This window comes from Agrilus planipennis, unplaced genomic scaffold (genome assembly GCF_000699045.2).
Source record: "Agrilus planipennis isolate EAB-ADULT unplaced genomic scaffold, Apla_2.0 scaffold17, whole genome shotgun sequence".
Lineage (NCBI taxonomy): Eukaryota > Metazoa > Arthropoda > Insecta > Coleoptera > Buprestidae > Agrilus > Agrilus planipennis.
The window spans coordinates 1,523,803-1,541,385 of NW_020439021.1; the positions used below are offsets into that span (position 1 = coordinate 1,523,803).

The 17,583-nt window shown below is 33.5% G+C and overlaps 1 protein-coding gene across 1 annotated transcript in view; it reads right to left on the reverse strand.

Annotated features, from left to right (window-relative positions):
• LOC108744353 (receptor-type guanylate cyclase Gyc76C) overlaps positions 1-17,583 on the reverse strand; it is a 53,444-nt gene that overhangs the window by 8,941 nt on the left and 26,920 nt on the right. The window contains exon 2 of the mRNA XM_018480063.2: positions 609-863. Within this exon, the coding sequence (XP_018335565.1) occupies positions 609-827 (219 nt within the window). The 5' untranslated portion in view covers positions 828-863. The remainder of the gene's footprint in view (positions 1-608; positions 864-17,583) is intronic.

Genomic DNA, 17,583 nt, shown 5'->3' on the forward strand with positions numbered 1-17,583 from the left:
AAAAATACATCATACTTATTTTTAACAATACGTAATCTGCTTTTCCAGATAATTCTTCCATTGCGGTTAATTAATTGGTAAATATGTATGTATTTAGGAATACAATAGAAGAGAAAATCGATGCTTACTTGAATCAAAACAAGAATTCGTTTCATCTGTTAGAATTTGTTTGCATTCCTTTCACATGCTCGAAAGCGTAAAATTAATAAACAGGAATTGAGCTGATGTATCTCAACTCGTTTTATCAGAACGCATTATAAACAGTTAATGTTTGCTTTCGAATAATTAGGAATATTTGGCAATGCAAAGACACAACAGTTTTCCTCAAAAACTACCCCATTAATTGATAAAGGATTTCACGGCCAGTACAGTACATAATCTGATACTGCCCTGATTCGGGTCTATATTTTTTATTCAGGTGTAGAATAATTATTCAATATTACTGAAGTCTACGATTTTATACAGTGATTTTTTAAATCTTGGTATTTTTACTTCCACAATTTCGTGAACAAAAAATAAATAAATTTCCCGTTAGCAAAAATATATAGGTAAAGTTAAAAAAAAAAAGTAAATTTTTAATCGTCTCGTTTTTAAAATGAATCTCTTACTTGTTTGTCCGTAAAGGGTATGGAATTGACTGGATTAGGAGTTTTTGAAAATCCACTTGATGATTTCGGTGCGCTATGTGAGGAAATTGTGTTAAATCCTGAAGGCGCTCCGAATTCTGACGACGGTGCCGATTCATTTTTCAATGAAGTGTTCGAAAGTACGGCCCTGGCTATGAGAGGAAGTAGCAGCGCCACCAGCAGGGCCGGGCCGAGGCGCATGGCCAGCTTGCACTTTCAAGATTCGTTGTGGATCACCTGGAAAAAATAAAAATTTTTATGAAACAATAATATAATGTCGCATTATTATTATTATATTACTATTATCATCAGGACACAGGATATTAAGTCACAAAGCAATAAAATTTTACGAAGAACTTCACATATTGTACCTAACTAGACATGAGTTCCTTGCTTTTACTCAAGGAGTACGGATTAAGAGCCTGACTTGAAGGGGAAAGGACTCAAAGGAGTCAGAGTCTTATGTCGAAAGACATAGTTTTCACAAACTAGACTCTGGTTACTATTTGACATAAATATTGGAAAACGCGATTATACTATTAGTTCAGTGATTAAAAAAAACATAAATAAGTTTAATTCTTAAAAACTATTTTACTGTGTGTTGTTTTTATTGTCATTCACTAATTATTTTGTAGTTTGACGTTTCTTGTAACTTTATTAGTTTCAAAAACGTCCCATGATCCAGTGTTCAGAAGCCCATGTAGGATTGCCCTACATAAAGACAGTAACGTAGAAATTATTTAGTGAAATTTTTTGAAATATTATCTAACTGCATCAAATGCTTCCAAGACCCTCAGGATTCATCTCAAATAGGAGTGATATTGGAGTTTCTTTTTCTTTTCATGTCGTTTTCTCATTGAAAATTGGCGACCACATACTTAAATGAGTCTTTGTCTCTTGTCGCATGAAACATTTTTGTATTAATAGTAAGTCCTACATCTTCACACTCTCGGTTGACTCTCTAATAGGGTTTGAAGACCTTCTGCGCTCTCAGCCATTATGGTAGTTTCATCGGCGAATCCTATCAGGTTGTTCGTTAATGTTCCTCTAATGTTTACTCCCTCACATCTCTCCTCTAACACTTTTTGAAACATAAACTGAGAATACAGGCTGAACAGTTGTGTAGATAGATAGCAATACTGACGAACTCCTTTTTAAATTTTTGGATTTCGTCCGTTTCCATGCCATCAACACACTACTGCTGTTTGGTTGTAGTAGTAGATACTTTTCTTTAATCGTTTTGATCTAAACTGAGCCTTTTTAAGTTCTTTATGAATTTATTTTGCTTAACTTTATCAAAGGAGTCTTGAAAATAAATAAAGCAAACGTATTGGAGTTTGATACAGGGGATTACATATCTTTTGACTTAAACTTTGATGGTTATGGGATGGTATAACACAGAAACAGGGACTACCAAACGTTAAGCAGATGATACATTTCGTCTCTGTTAAGATTATGAAGGAGTTTATACAATTCCATGGAGTTTCTTGTCTTTCGGGCGGGGTAATTAGAGCATATTTTTGGTAGGTCTGGATATGAACCTTAAAACTCCAAATCGGTAGAGGTTTTCAAGGCAAGTTAGTGAACTGACACTGTCCTGATTCGGGTTTGGGTTTAAAGGACGAAGGACCTTTGAATAAGTTTGCCGCTTGTGCTAGCGAAACGTTAGGAAGCAACTTCAACAGTGAGCCTTTAAACCCAAATCTGGACAAACACCAATTTCCCTCAATCTTAACTAAACAGGAGACGCGGAACACGCTACTGCCATGGACAATGTCCACGGAATCCTTTACTTTTAAAAATATTGTTTTTTTTATCGGAGAACGGATGTCGTGACTTGTGTATGGTCTTGTTTTCGACTTTCAAGATTGGTTCGTTTGCACAATCGAGTTTGTAATATTCTTGCATTACGTATACGCAAATCTACATATTAATATGTAGATAGATATACATAAATGCCAGGTACGAAGTGTATACGTAAGTATGTGTAGGCATATCAGTTAACATACAGTTTAACAAACGATCTAAAAATAGCTCGAGTTCGAGACGTTTTACAACGTGAAGGCCAGTCGAATGCCTTCGCGTTTAGCATTCGATCGTATCAGCGAATTGCTTTTTTAATTCATTAATTAAAATTGTAATAGTATGCTCGAATAGGAATGATTCACTATCTGTCTCACCCGTTCGAGAGTCGCAAATGTAAAAATGCTACTTCATCAGCAGGAAGAATGGTAACGTAGCAATAAACTGTCTTAACTCATCCACATAACTCTGGCTTCCTTATTGGTCTCCACAAAAATAAACTATCTACTAGACGGTAGTCTTACAGCAGAATATCACAATCTCTACTACCTAAATTAAAATAAAAAAAAGAATATAGCGTCGACTAGCGCTCATATGATGTACACATATTTATATGTATAAAAACCAATTTAATTTTAACAATTTTATTTTGGATAGTACCATCAATTCGCTAAATAGGTGTATATTTTTTATTTTTAGTAGAATTCTATTGGACACTTCAAAATATTTTTTTTAATTTACATTGTACAGTAGAATATGTAAAACATTGCTACGTTCGAGATACAGAGGTCCAATTTAATTTTTCGAGCTGTAGAGGGAAAATATGTACCAAAATGGATTATTTCAACCAGTCGAGGGTTGAGATTTCGAGTAATGGAGGTTTTGGGGCTTCAAGGGAAGGGAACAAAACATTTTTTCGAGTTTTGGAGGTTTTCGACTTATCGAGGTTAGACTTAAAGAGGTTCTACTGTGGATACTATCATAGGGTTGCCATAAGTTCTAGGAGCCCGTACGGGATACATTGATGTTAAAAGTTACCTTCTAATCTCAACGGAATCTAACTAAATCGTTCGTATTCGCATTATTTTCGCAATATGCCATAAGTAAATTGAGAGTTCGTTTAGTTTTTTAGGATAGCTTTTAGAGAGTATGCCACACTTTTAGGTTGAAATTCCATACGTTCATAAAATGATAAAGAAAAAAATGCTGCTTTTAAAAATCTAAAATTTAAAAAGGATGCGATGTTGGTAAATGCAGAAACTTACAAGTTATCTGCGGAACGCCAATTCTGTATCATCAAAAGATAATTAAAAATGAAATTTCACAGACCTCTTTTACAGGCAAAACAGACACATGTTACTGTAAAAATATCCAGTACAGATATATGTAACATGTTGCCTGCCTCTATCTGGCTATTACTTAATCTAGAAGGTGATCGTCAAAGGTTAAGAACGTAAAAAGTATTACGAAAAAAATGCTTTATTTTTCAACATTCACAAAAAAGAAATTGACATTTAATATTAATTATCTATGTAAAGAGGTCGTTTATAGATAGTAAATTTTCGCATTCTTACACGCGTTTCATACTACCTACCTACTATTTGTAAAATGAAAAAACGTTAAATATTAATTTCACTTGTTTCTAGAATTTTTTTAAACGAGCGATACATAATTAAATAACCTAGTCAGGAGATAATTTGCGGTCGTTTTATGTTATATTACAACAGCAACTCAGGGTCAGGGGCTTTCTATAAATAGTAAAGGTATTTTGCTTTAGCCATTCCATGGTAAGTGCGTTACGAACATACATCGAGATAGAATTATTGTACACTGTGCCTCCTAACATGAACATAATGTGCATAAGTAATACATACACAGCATATGTACATAATTATAAAAAGCATGATATTATATTCTTATCGAATCAGATCATTTGCCAGTCATACAAAACATACTATTATTCTATTGGTTGCTATTTTTAATAGTTGGTTACGTAAGCCGCTGCCAAATTATACCGTAACAACAACAAAATTGTTATCTTGATAAGTTCAGCCGGTTCACGAAAAAACGCCGTTGTTTAGTCACTTTTTTCAGCAATTATAGAAGGAACGACAAAAATTTTTGTTTTAATTGATAACTGAACAAACAGAAAAGCTCAAAACCCCAACGCCAAAACACAATAAAGTTATTGAAAAAATATAAATTAATATTGTCGTGTTTTGGCGTTTTGAGCTTTTCTGTTTGTTCTACAACAACCGCCAAAGTTTTTCCAATCTTCATATTTCGTCATGACCGGGAAGTCATCGGATTTAAACAGGTATCATAAACATAGTTGTAAGATTAGATTAATTGGTGCAGATATCCAATTCTTAAAAACCTGTGAAGGTAACTCTCTTTTCCCAGAGTTTATGAATATTAAAGTTTCAAAGAACTGTAGTTATTGAAAAAAAATAAATTAATATGTCGTGTTTTGGCGTTGGGGTTTTGAGCTTTTCTGTTTGTTCTACAACAACCGTCAAAGTTTTTCCAATCTTCATATTTAATTGATAACAACTCATTTCTATCAAAATATTAAAGGTGAATACTGTCATTCCAGAATTGAAATGCAAGAAATGAAATATTCAGCCCTTTCGGAAACCAACCAGCCCACTATGTTGAAGACTGGAAAGGTCTGCAAAGGGACCTAACCAGCGCGGTAAAATTTTAAGGACGCGAAAATTATTTTACAGTTTTGGCTTATCTCTTATCGGGTGTACTCCGTACGAAGTTAAAAACCATGATATCATAATATAATCCTGATTAATTCCGGGACCTTCCCGTAGTTTTCTTTTATCACAGTTAATGATTCACCGCTCCGTTTATAACAATATATTCAACATGGAACTTTCGTTTTCCGTTATTTTATTTCAATACAGTGTATTCAGTAGGAAAGTTCACATTTGAATGTGTTGTAAATAAAAAAAGCGAATCAATTAAACGTATTTATTTACATGAAAATATTCATAAACTTATCGAGGGTTTCACTTATTTCCTTTCGAATGTTTTTCGTCCGTTAGGAATGTTATTGTTAGTGGTTTGTGGGAGTAAATTTTTCACTTTAGATGGCACCCACAAAAATAATCACATGGGGTGAGGTCTGTGTATGTTTCCACGGTTACTTTATGAGGTCAATCCTGCTCGTGTGCCCATTAACTCCCTAGCTGTATGGTAAAACCATGTGCTTCTGTCACATCGCGTATCATGTTCTACATAAGTAGCGAAAAGAATGTCAATCATGTTCTTGTATCGTTCAGAAGTGACATTTACTGCTAGGCAATTGTAATTTTCAAAGAAAAACGGGTCAATTATGCAGCTAACGGATATGCCGCACCAAAAACAGTCACCTGTCTTTGATGTCTGCTTTTAGGGTTTGAGGGTGAGGAACTTCTGAAGTTTTGCCCCTCCAAGTGAAACTGTGCCTCTTTGCTGAAGATCCTTTCAGCGTAAGTTTTTCTTAAAACATAATCATTTTCATACAAAGCTTGTACCAATTGGATTTTGTATGGCCGAAAAACATTTTTTTCTTGATAACTGTTAACAGAAGGTTTTTAGAATATGTATAAATTACCATGGATATCCACGCATACAAGGACTAAATCATGTGTGAGTTTGGATAGAACACTCCATATTCTTTATTCACTTTTTTAGCAGATTTACACTCTAGACATATTTAGTGTACGCATCCTGTACTAAGAAAAAAACATCCAAAGAGATGCACGTAGGAATCGCTACGTAAGTTTCAATAGCAAAAGCTCGCCGCGTTCACGCTCAACGCTCCATCATGACCAGTAAACCAGAGCATCGATTGAGACCTCTATCCTTCGCATTCACCGTTGCTGTATAATTCAAATTTTAAATTTAAACTTTCTCACTGGACAACCCTGTGCAAGTTAAATGATAATTTCAGTCATATTTTCGCTCTTTTGAATATCCTTGGTGTGTGAACGTCTAAACATGGTTCTTGTTTCTTAATTTACCGTTTTAAATTAAAAGAATTTATTCCTTTTAAATCAACTGACTCAACTTTTGTCTTGACATAAAATAATATCATTCCAAACTTGCTTTATTTATTATCATACATACCTGCAGCATCATTAAGATGGCATTTTTTTTTATTTAGTGCATAAGAAAAAAAGTTTCTTCTTTATTACAATATGGATTTATTGATTTTAAAGATGACAGTCGTCGTTATTTTTAAATCTATCTACCTACACACACACACATAAATTAAAAAATACTTAAATGCAATGTAATGGACGATATCAACACTGCCGATAGTTTTTCATTCCTTCGTTATATTATTGCGGTATTTGCCACAGCAGTTTGCCGGCGATGAAATATTAAAAATAAATTCTGTCGATGCAAAGGCCTCGAGAGTGCCTAAAAATAACCAAAACCAACACCACAAACCGCTAATAAATAATGCATCATTATTATTTTTTACAGCGAAAATGTTAAAGTTTCAACTTCAGTGAGAATTGCTTCCTTCAAAATCTCGCGTTCCATCTCTTTAAACAGTCGTAAAGACAGACAGAGGGTCAATTAGACTCTAATTAAAGAAATAAGTGAAATGCACGCACTAACGCAATGATCTCAATTCGCCGGTTGGGTACATACAAATTTAGAAACGTTTATAACTCCCACAGATACGACAATAATAGCAAAGTTGCTTTTAACAGTTTACTTGGTCATTACATTGTGTGCTTCTGTGCTTGAAACATCTCATAAACAAGCATCTTGCTACCTATTATAAATAAGAAAATGTTAAAGGAAACTATTGTCATACAAGCACATCATGAATATGGAAAAATTGACACTTTATGAAATGAGTAAAGATATCATGCGAAAGATATTGCGTAATGCTTTGTCGTAAAATAATGTACTTTATAACATTTATACAACATGCAATTGATGTGTTTTATTTCGAAAACAGCAAACAAAGGTGGCTTTAACTTTATAACATATAATTAAGATAGAATAGGTTCCTTGACTGCTGCAAGTTAGATCATAATTACAAAAATAGAAATTACAAAAATTAGGAATATCAAAGAATGCATTTCACGGGCAAGTTCAAAGTACGACCAAGATATCCTACAATTATTGACTGTTGGGTTTAAAGTATGAAACTATTTTGAGTGAAACAAAATTAAATGTAATGTATATTCACTAAAAAATTTGTCCGACGTGAAAATTCTGTATTGATGCACTCTATACATGGAGGCATCAAAATAAGGTTAAATATTGAACCACTGGCAGATATATTCGAACATGTTCTAAGTAATACGATCAAACCTTTACAATTCTGTAATTTTACAAAAATTTAGAAAAAAAGTCTCAAGTATTGTCTACTTTTAACTAATTTTAATAAAGCAAAGTACAGAACATATCTTAAAATATCTTTTATGCAAAACCGTGCTTCTTTCAAAAATATACTGAACGTTTTAAATCATAAACAGAAAAAAAACTTGAAAATAATAGATTTTATCTTAGAAGCGTTTAATTCGTCAATCAATACTTATTACTTTAATCATTCACGCGGTTAGAGAAAATATCAAACATAAGGACCTACTTACACAAGAACTATATCGAAATAACAAATCATTTAGTATAGTAATCAATAAATAATACAAATTGTATAGGACAAACTACCTGCCCCAATACAATCTTAATTTCAATTTCTTTTAGGTAGACTTTTGTATATTTATTAAATTATTATTGCTGGAGTTTGTTTTTTCTTTTTTCACTGGTAGAATTACTCGGTACTACAGCGTATCCTGGCGTCATTATCCGGGACTCGGTCGGATCCTGGAAAAAAGTACTGAATCCGCAGGATACCTTTATATTAACTACTATACTATACTATAGTCACATTGGCATACGTATTTTGAGTAAATTTGTCAGGAATTGCAACCGTGGCAAATGCGAGTAATAAGTCAACCGATATCAGCTGTTTACTTCCGCTTCCGTTATTTTATTACTTACTTACATCACTTCTAAGTATAGCCAGACAACTGGCTATTAGAACAGAGTGCGTCAATACAGAATCTTCACCTCGGATAGTTTTTTACGGTAATTATTCCTGATGTCATAAGTGTTAAAACAAAACAACTTACTCTTGACAATGTATAACAAAAGTAAATCTCTATTTCTGAACAAATAATGGTTTATCCTCGAGTGGGATCAAAAAGCTTTTTGAACATCTTGTTTTTAAAATAATCTTAAACTTAACGCCAAATGCCTACGCAATTAACTTCCAAGTACCTACTTTTGTAAAAATGAATTGTACTTCCAATTAACTTCCTTGGTATTACTGAATAGTATCTGCTGATAATAACATGAAAATGACATTTTAATTAAATCTGTACCTAATAAAATTTACTTTATTGTTGCTTTTTTAATTTGCTTGGAATCAAACAACAAAATCGCTCTTCGAAAAATTTTTAGAGGATTCCGAGAAAGAGCTTTTCTTTTCATTTTCCAGCTCAATATGTATATATATATATATAAAATAAGTAACCGAGGGTGTTGAAGCGGAATTTCATAAAGTACATCAAAATCCAAGTCAGTAGTCGACTTAAGAGAGAAGTTGCCGTTTAAAACAAACTTGTAGTCGACGCCACAAGTTCAAACTTAACAAAACCATAAAGAAATTTAGTTCACGTTCAACAGAAAGCACAATTGGTTTAGGACTTTTTCTCACGAATGAGCTTAATAATAATAAGGAACACTAGGATTTTTATCATCATCATCATCATCGTACGGTCGTCAGTCCTAAGTAGAGATGTGCAGAATGGTTTTTTAGCGTGAAAGATCAGAGCAAAATAGGGTTCTCAATAATTTTATTGATGTAAAATCAATATCAATCATTTTATATCAAAATATTTACAATGCCATTTCGTTTTTGATCTTTTACACTTTCTAATAAGAGAAAGAAATGGAATCCATAGTTTCTTTAGCTTTCGATTCATCTAATTAGTGAAGTTTTTCGAATCGTTTTCTAAGAATTTTGGATCATACGCATTTATTAGCACACCACAGTCTTGTAGTTTTCAGTTTTACACAGCAGGCGTAAATCAATTCAATATTATTTTGCGGGCTCTTTTATGGTAATTCATAGAATTTCCTAGTTCCTTGTTAAAGGTACGATAAGTAGTGATTTGGCAGATGCTGATATCAATTTGGAACTTCAAAATTCCATGGATCATGACATAGAACCCGGGAAACAATTTCGATCCAATATTTCAGATTATCCATTATTCAATTATTCCAATAATTTTTTGGGCTCTCTTCAGTTAAAGTATTAGAAGGCATTCATTGAATGTCTCTTTCTCCTTTTTTAATATGAAGATTGGAAAAACTTTGGCGGTTGTTGTANCTGTATCATAAACTATACTAAATATGAAGATTGGAAAAACTTTGGCGGTTGTTGTAGAACAAACAGAATAGCTCAAAACCCCAACGCCAAAACACGACACTGTAGTTGTCCGAAGCACTTTTCGGTAACAAAGTTACCTTCTTCAGGGACTGAAGTAAACTGAGTTTACAGTTCCTTTTTTAAGGTTCTAATGGCTAATGTGAGCAACTTTCATTCATCAGTTTATTTAATGTTTGAACGATGATACTAGCAAAACTTTTAACAGCAAAAATGTGTTTTGCATTTTACAAATATAAAATACGCTTTTAAAAGTATTTCAAATAAAATACAAACTGCTCTTCTCAAGGAAATGAAAACGGATGAGTTTTGACATGAAACGCTCTGAAGTGGTTGCGACGTCATAATTCAAAATCGGTTAACGACAAGTTGTATGGTTCAAATGCAACAAAAAGCACGTTTTTATAATATTATCATAATAGGTACATATTAGACAAAGGCATTGTGAATAGACTACAAATAGACATCAAGTCTGACAAATTTTGTTGCGTCAGTGAATTGAATATTTGTATACGTAGATAACGCAGGGAAAACAGGAATACAAATTTATTGTTGCATTATCTCATAAAGAGTGTAGTTCACACTGTCTACTTTAACTTTTCCTTTTACAGACAATATTCATACTCTTTTGTTATACCATTCTATTTCTGTTAATTTATTTGCACAGAACTCTTAAATGTCGTTATTTACTATACGCTGTTGTTTTCACTGTTTTTGAAATTGCTTGTAATGAGAATGGCAAAGGTCTTTCTTTGGAATTTTAAGATCAACTTATAACTTATTAAACCTTACCATAAATTAATTCGAAGTGGTCTGTATTCTGTCGAAACTGCCACACGCGGATCGCGATTGCGATCTTTTTGGATCTCATCAGCGCGTCGCAGGCAGCTCCGAGAGAAAAAAAAAACGGGATTCGTTTTCAGCAAGTAAGATATCTACACAAGTGGACCTTGTTGAAGCATACGTAATCCTAAAATGTAGAATCGTGCTACAGATGGCGTTTACTGCGCCATTTGTAGTATTTTCTAAAACCTTACCATGATTATTAAGTTTCAGTTTGAAATGAATGTAATTGACAGGGTGTATTATGTGGGTATATGCCAGATATTTTCAAGAATATGTAGCTCAAGATTTCAATTAAGAAACATATTTTTATAAAAGGAAAACCTCTTGACATCTTTCAGATAATTAAAGAAATAGTCTCCGAGACTTTGAAAATAATTACCTAAACTTTTATCGTTACTGTGAAGTGGTATACTTGAATAGTATAAATTGACCACTTACGTTCAAACGATCACTTCAGATTTATTTACTTTCATTTTCATTTAACAACGATTTGTTGTTAGATAATGGGAACATGAAAATAAAATTGTCGTTGCAGACGTCTTTGTTTAGATTTACATTTACAGTAGTAATGACGTACTCGAATAACAACTTGAAGAGAAAACTTGACGAGTGTTTGAGTTATTATCGGTCCTAAATTTAGCTTCACTTGGCGAAAACGATAAGATAACAGACTTTTTATGCAAACATGTCGGATAGAAAGTGCCAACTTGAGCATTTCAATTCTGTGTCACATTTTTATTCATAATACTTATTCTTCTTAAATATCCAAATTAAAATAACGCCATTTTCAATGGGACGTATATCGATTAGTGATGGTCCGAGTACCCGGTTTGGATCCGGCACTCTTCCTAGGGTCCGGCAGGCTACCGGATAATTCTAACCAGAGGAAAAAGAATTGGGTAAATGTCTAGATGATGGCCTCCATCCCCGAAGGGGGTACGGGTGGGTGGGATCGAAAGAGGAGGTCTCCCCCACCACTGTACCATAAAAAGTTCGTGGCGGTCTCACCCCCATAAAAAGTTATGGGGGTTGAAAGTTGATTATTTTGACAATTTTCATACACTATAATTCAAATAAAATTCAATAAAAAAATTATTTTCAAGCGGGTGGAGGTGGGGGATCGAAAGAGGGTGGTCACTTGAACAAAACCCGATAACCTAACCTAACCTAACCTACCCTATTGATAAAGATATTTAAATAATGTTTTATATAACTTTCTCAATATTTTTATGTATTTTTCATTAGTTTTACCTTTGAATATTGTTTAAGAATGACTATATAAATATTTACATACCTAGAAATGTATAAAAATTGGCATATTTATTAACTTTGAACCCCTATAACTTTTTATGGGGGTGAGACCGCCACAACTTTTTATTACAGTGGTGGGGGAGACCTTCTCTTCCGATCTTCCCCATCCCCACCCCCAAAGGGGGTGGGGGACATCATCTAGACATTTACCAAGAATTGTAATCGAGACTGAAACTGAAGAAAGTTTGGTGAACTCTGACACCTCTGGCAGAAAAGCTAGCTATGGAATCGAAAGATATAACCCATTGAAATACTACTCAGGGACAGATAACCTATATTGCAAGGCTAATTTGTATTACACTGATTTCTCTTCATTGTTTTCAGCTTCTTTAAATCCAGACTCGTGGAAGATTAAAATCCCAAAAAAAAGGGTTCAAACAGCAACCTTAGCTGAAGGATATTTGGGCAAATTGTAAGCTTTACCGAGGGTAACACACCATAACATAAGGATATTCAAGTTAAATACAAAACGATTACGCCATGGGAGATGGAATAAACACTTTTCGTACAACACAAACATGTAGAATGAGGATGACAATGAGGAGGCATCTTTGTCACTTACTGTAAAGTTCATATTACATGAAGAGATCCAAAGAACCAATTAAAGCGTCTAGTTCGTATGCGGTTGGATTATTGTAAAAGCCGCTACAACTGGCAAGCTGTATTAACAATTAGTTAACTTTTATTTTGCTGCTCGACTCGTTCGTTTATTGCTTCAATTAGTGCTCAGTAAGCTATTTTTAACTGCAACCAAACACCGTCGCTACGCTGAGTATTATCATACTTAAACCACGATTGTACAATACCGCTCCAAAGTCTAAAAATGTCAAGTCAGCTCACAAAGTTTAATTTAACATAATTGTAGAATTTTTAAAAAATAAAAGGTTTAATATTAACAGTGAGCAATCACGAATAAAAAATAGGTATCTGTGTGTACGTCACGGGACCAAAAACTGAAGTAATACTTTTCTATATACATAATAGCTGGGCATTATGTATAAAGCTTTATAGTAATTTTTACAATAGTTCGTATTTTTTATATAGGTGCTTAATCATTAATAGAAGTAATGCTAACTTCTTGGAAGTTCAACTGTATATTTATGCGAAACAACTCATTGGTGGTATGGAGGAGTCAGTATTTACAGGCCTTGGAGACTAAAAAGTATAAAGACCCAGGAGTTAGACAAAGCTAATAGGAGGAAGTTCTCCACATCATAAACATATGAAATTCTGCTTCAAAGATATTATTCATAACAGGTATGTGAAAGGCGGTACAGAATAGAAGATAATGTCATTTATTGAAAGGCTAGTTACATCCCACTGGATGGACTTTTAAGGATACTGGACAGAAATGCACAAACTATGTCATTGTAACAAAGTTTGCGAATTTGGGGATTTTGCCCCCAACATTTCGAATGGTTAAAATCGAATATTAGTTTAATCAACATCCCTCATTTTTTCTACATCTCATTTCACTCATTTAGACAAAATTTGGAATACATTTTCAATTAGAAATAAAACTGGTATAAAACCTTTTTACAAAAATATATATATATACATACTTATACATTTGGTTGTACAAAGTAACAACGAAATATATTTTTTTGTGGCATTTTCAGCTAGTTCATAATATTGCAAATGAGTAGGAGCAATTTAATTGTGTACATGAATATCATCATCTTCAAAAGTAATTTACTTCATGTACAAAATCCAGATATTTGACAAAAACCAAGTAATTAAAGCACTTTTACACAAAATTAGTTTCACAGAACAACAAGGACTGAAAAATGTAATATAGGAAAACACTATTTCTAATAAGGCATTTCTCAGTTTTATTTTTGTGCTAATTCATTTAAATGTCTTGCTCTACAAACTCCCTGTGAACAGTTAACAAGAAACTGAATAAGATCGGTTTAAAGTATGGATGTATGAATATATATATATTTTCTAATTTATATAACAAAAGAACGTTTGTACTCTTGAAGTTAATTAAAATAAATGGCGAATGTTGCGTAAATATCGTATTTTCTCTGACACAGTATAATGTATTTTAATTAAACAATTAACAAGCTATATAACGTGGCACAACCCTTCCTGTTATTTTACATCCACATCCTTTTACAACCAAAACAGAAATGAAATTTTCTTGTTTAAAAGGATTTGCAAACATCAAAATAAGCTCCAAGTACCTTCTGGTCTCGCATTAGATAAAAATTTACAAGAATATGTTGAACTTTTACATTATCTACATATATCTAACACCGTTAGCATTTATACAGGATGTTCTTCAAATTTCTTATTCATCACGCCACCCAAAAAACATTTTTTTTTTACTGACAATCAGTTCATACACATACATAATTGCCATTTACCCCATTTTCAACTCCACGTATCTCCACGCACCCACTAAAGCCACTTGTATAGCGTTCTACAAGTCACCCTCATTCCCCTGTCTTCTAACAGAACTAGGGTCCGTACATTTTTATACGTACCTATATAAAGAAACAAATACGAATGTCAGATCCACTTGTACTTGCAATTTTAAACTTGTGAGATAACCTTTACGTCTGTTAATGATATCGTATCAGTTTTTTCGATTCTACTGTACAGGCTCTTTTAGACATACATGCACAACATGTTGGCCAAGGCACTTACATAGAAATTGCACCAGCTGTATCCTTTGGCACTAGTCCAAAATTAGGTAACAACTCGGGAAAAATTATTAATCAAACTATTAATCGCAATGAAAACAAATCAAACAAAAACAAAGCAAATCTTGCTTTCCCAAACATGCATAAATATAGATGATAGCAGGCAGATGGTTTCCTATAAATAGATAATGTAAATGTCGATGAAAATCTGTAAAATTCGGCACTTTAAATAGGACTATGTATCTGATAAGAACCGTTTTCGTTAGTGTTTACTTGAAAACTGACAAATACTACATTTGGTTTCGTTATTGCTTGTACTTTGAAGGGAAATATATGCATAACTAATAAATGTTGACTTTTGCGTTTATTTATAGATGTAGGGTACATCAGCGTCTGCAAATTACAAAAATAAAATTTCCCAGTCAGGCAAACTGAGATAATTTAATTGGGAACGCTGAAGCGAATAACTGTTTAGTCAAGAAAACGCTGCAATTAAACAGTTTAAGCAAATGTTTACATTTAATAATCATCAAGGAAGAAGAAATATCTCGGATACATATATAAAAATATTACAAAAAGATGTAGTATCTACACAAACATGCCATTTTGCAATTCCACCAATTTCTTGAGTTCAACAAATTTCGTAAAAAAATAAATTAACCTTTGGGTGTCCAAATCAAATATTTATAAGCAAGGACTTGGTGCGCTGATAGAAGCTTTTTTTCCAATAAAAGCTCCTGGATGATTTTGGGGCAATATAAATCGGTCTTCAACAAAAAGGAAAAAAAACAATATTTCTTCACGTGAGTGAAGCACATTATCAAAAACTTAATACAGTTTTAATGATCATTTAGGTACATGAATAAAATGGTACGTTAGCATAAAAAACTGATTTGAACTTGACCGCGTTTTTTAAAGCTAATTATAGAATAACTCTTTCGTGTGCTAACGTATTTACTGTAGCACGCCATAAATAAAATAAATTGCGACCTTTGTGACCGGGTACCTCTATATAATTATGATATGTGTGTCTACATAATATTCGAAAATATTTTAAGATATTTTGCAGTAAAAATCTGTATTTATTTACGTACATAACAAACAAAAGATACAAACAGGAAGAAATACTCGACACACAATGTTCCATTACAAAAAAGGAGAATATTCTACGTCAGAGTTCTTTATTGCGGCATTTTCATGTTTTTTCTTATACATTTCATACTAATTATAATAAAAATTGCCTAAAATTTAACGGAAGTGCGAAGGCTTCCTCAATTTATTACAGTTCGTAAACGTGCTCGTCGTTATGCATTGTACCTGCGTAAATTATTAGCGAATTAGGCACGTTCGTAATCAATCAGTAATCGGCGTGTCTATATGGAAATGGCAATCAATCTCCCGTCAGTTTAAAGAGCACATAATCCACAATATTTGCAATAGTGATGTATTGGAGGACTGTAATAATATACGAGTAAATATCTGATTATCGTATAAGGGTGCTTCATAATATTCTGAATCAATCGTTTTTCGCTTTTACGTAAAAGCATCGCCATAATCAGTATGTTAAGAACCAGTCCATAAAGCGACAGAATACTGAACTGACTTGTAAAACAGAAAATACGATGTAAACGTACGCCCGAAAATTGTAGGCTACATCGCTTTGATTTTTTATAATATGTACTTCGGTTAGTTTTTGACAGCTGCTTTGCTTGCACGTGTTTTGGCTCGTCTTCGATTTTTGTCCATTCCTAAAATTGATCAAAGTATCTGTTGGAAATGAAAAACTAAATTTAATCAATTGTTGTGTTTTGTTAATCTTGTATTTTACTATATGATTTCTTAGAATGAAAACTCTTGTATTGTTTGTTTTACTATTGTGGCGGCGACGCTCGATCGCATACATGCAGTGCGAACAAAATTATGTCTATGAGAATGAGTTATGTATCCGGTCGAGATCGATATGTATAAAGAAACATTTTTGATACTGAAGAATATTAAGTCGTTCAATAAACGTTCAGCAGAATAGAAGTGTTTTCTTGATCAGTCGAATTGTAACAGACATAAAGATAATAAAAATCTTAACAGTATCTGTATCATATTTTGTGTGAAAAACATAATCAAGTGAGCGAACGCATTCCAAATGTTGACTGTGGAAACTAACTTGGCCAGAAGCAACGTTTATCGGTGGTACAACATGTTCTCAAAGGGCCGAGAAGATGACTGGCCGTTAGAGAAGTTGCTAAGGACCTAAACATATTAATTGGCTCCTGACATTCGATTTTTACAATTGATTTGAGCATGAGAAGCGTCGCCACGAAATTAGTACCAAAATCTCTCAATTTCAACCAAAAACAGCATCACATTAACATTGCTATGGAGCTGTTGGACTTTGTCCGTGACGACCCAAATTTGCTCTCATAACTTGTGACGAATCATGGGTTTATGATTATGACGTGGAAACTAAAGCTCAATCATCCCAATGGAAGCTGCCGCACGAATCAAGACCGAAAAAAGCACGCCAAGTTAGGTCGAATGTGAAGGTTTTCTTTAGTTTTCTTCGATTGCAGGGGCGTTATGCATCATAAGCTCTTGCTACAGGGTAGAAATGTCAATAAGGAATATTACCTTCAAGTTATGCGCAATTTGCCCGAAGCAATCCGCCAGAAACGTCCGGATTTGTGGAAGAACAAAAAATTGGCTTTTGCACCATGAAACGTCCCTGCTCACAGTTAGTTCCTTGTTCGAGAATTTTTGGCTAAAAACAACACACTAATAATGCCGCAGCCACCCTATTCCCCACATTTGTCCCCCTGTGACTTTTTATTTTTCCTGAAACTGAAGAGGTCCTTGAAAGGACGACGCAACGCAAATCTTC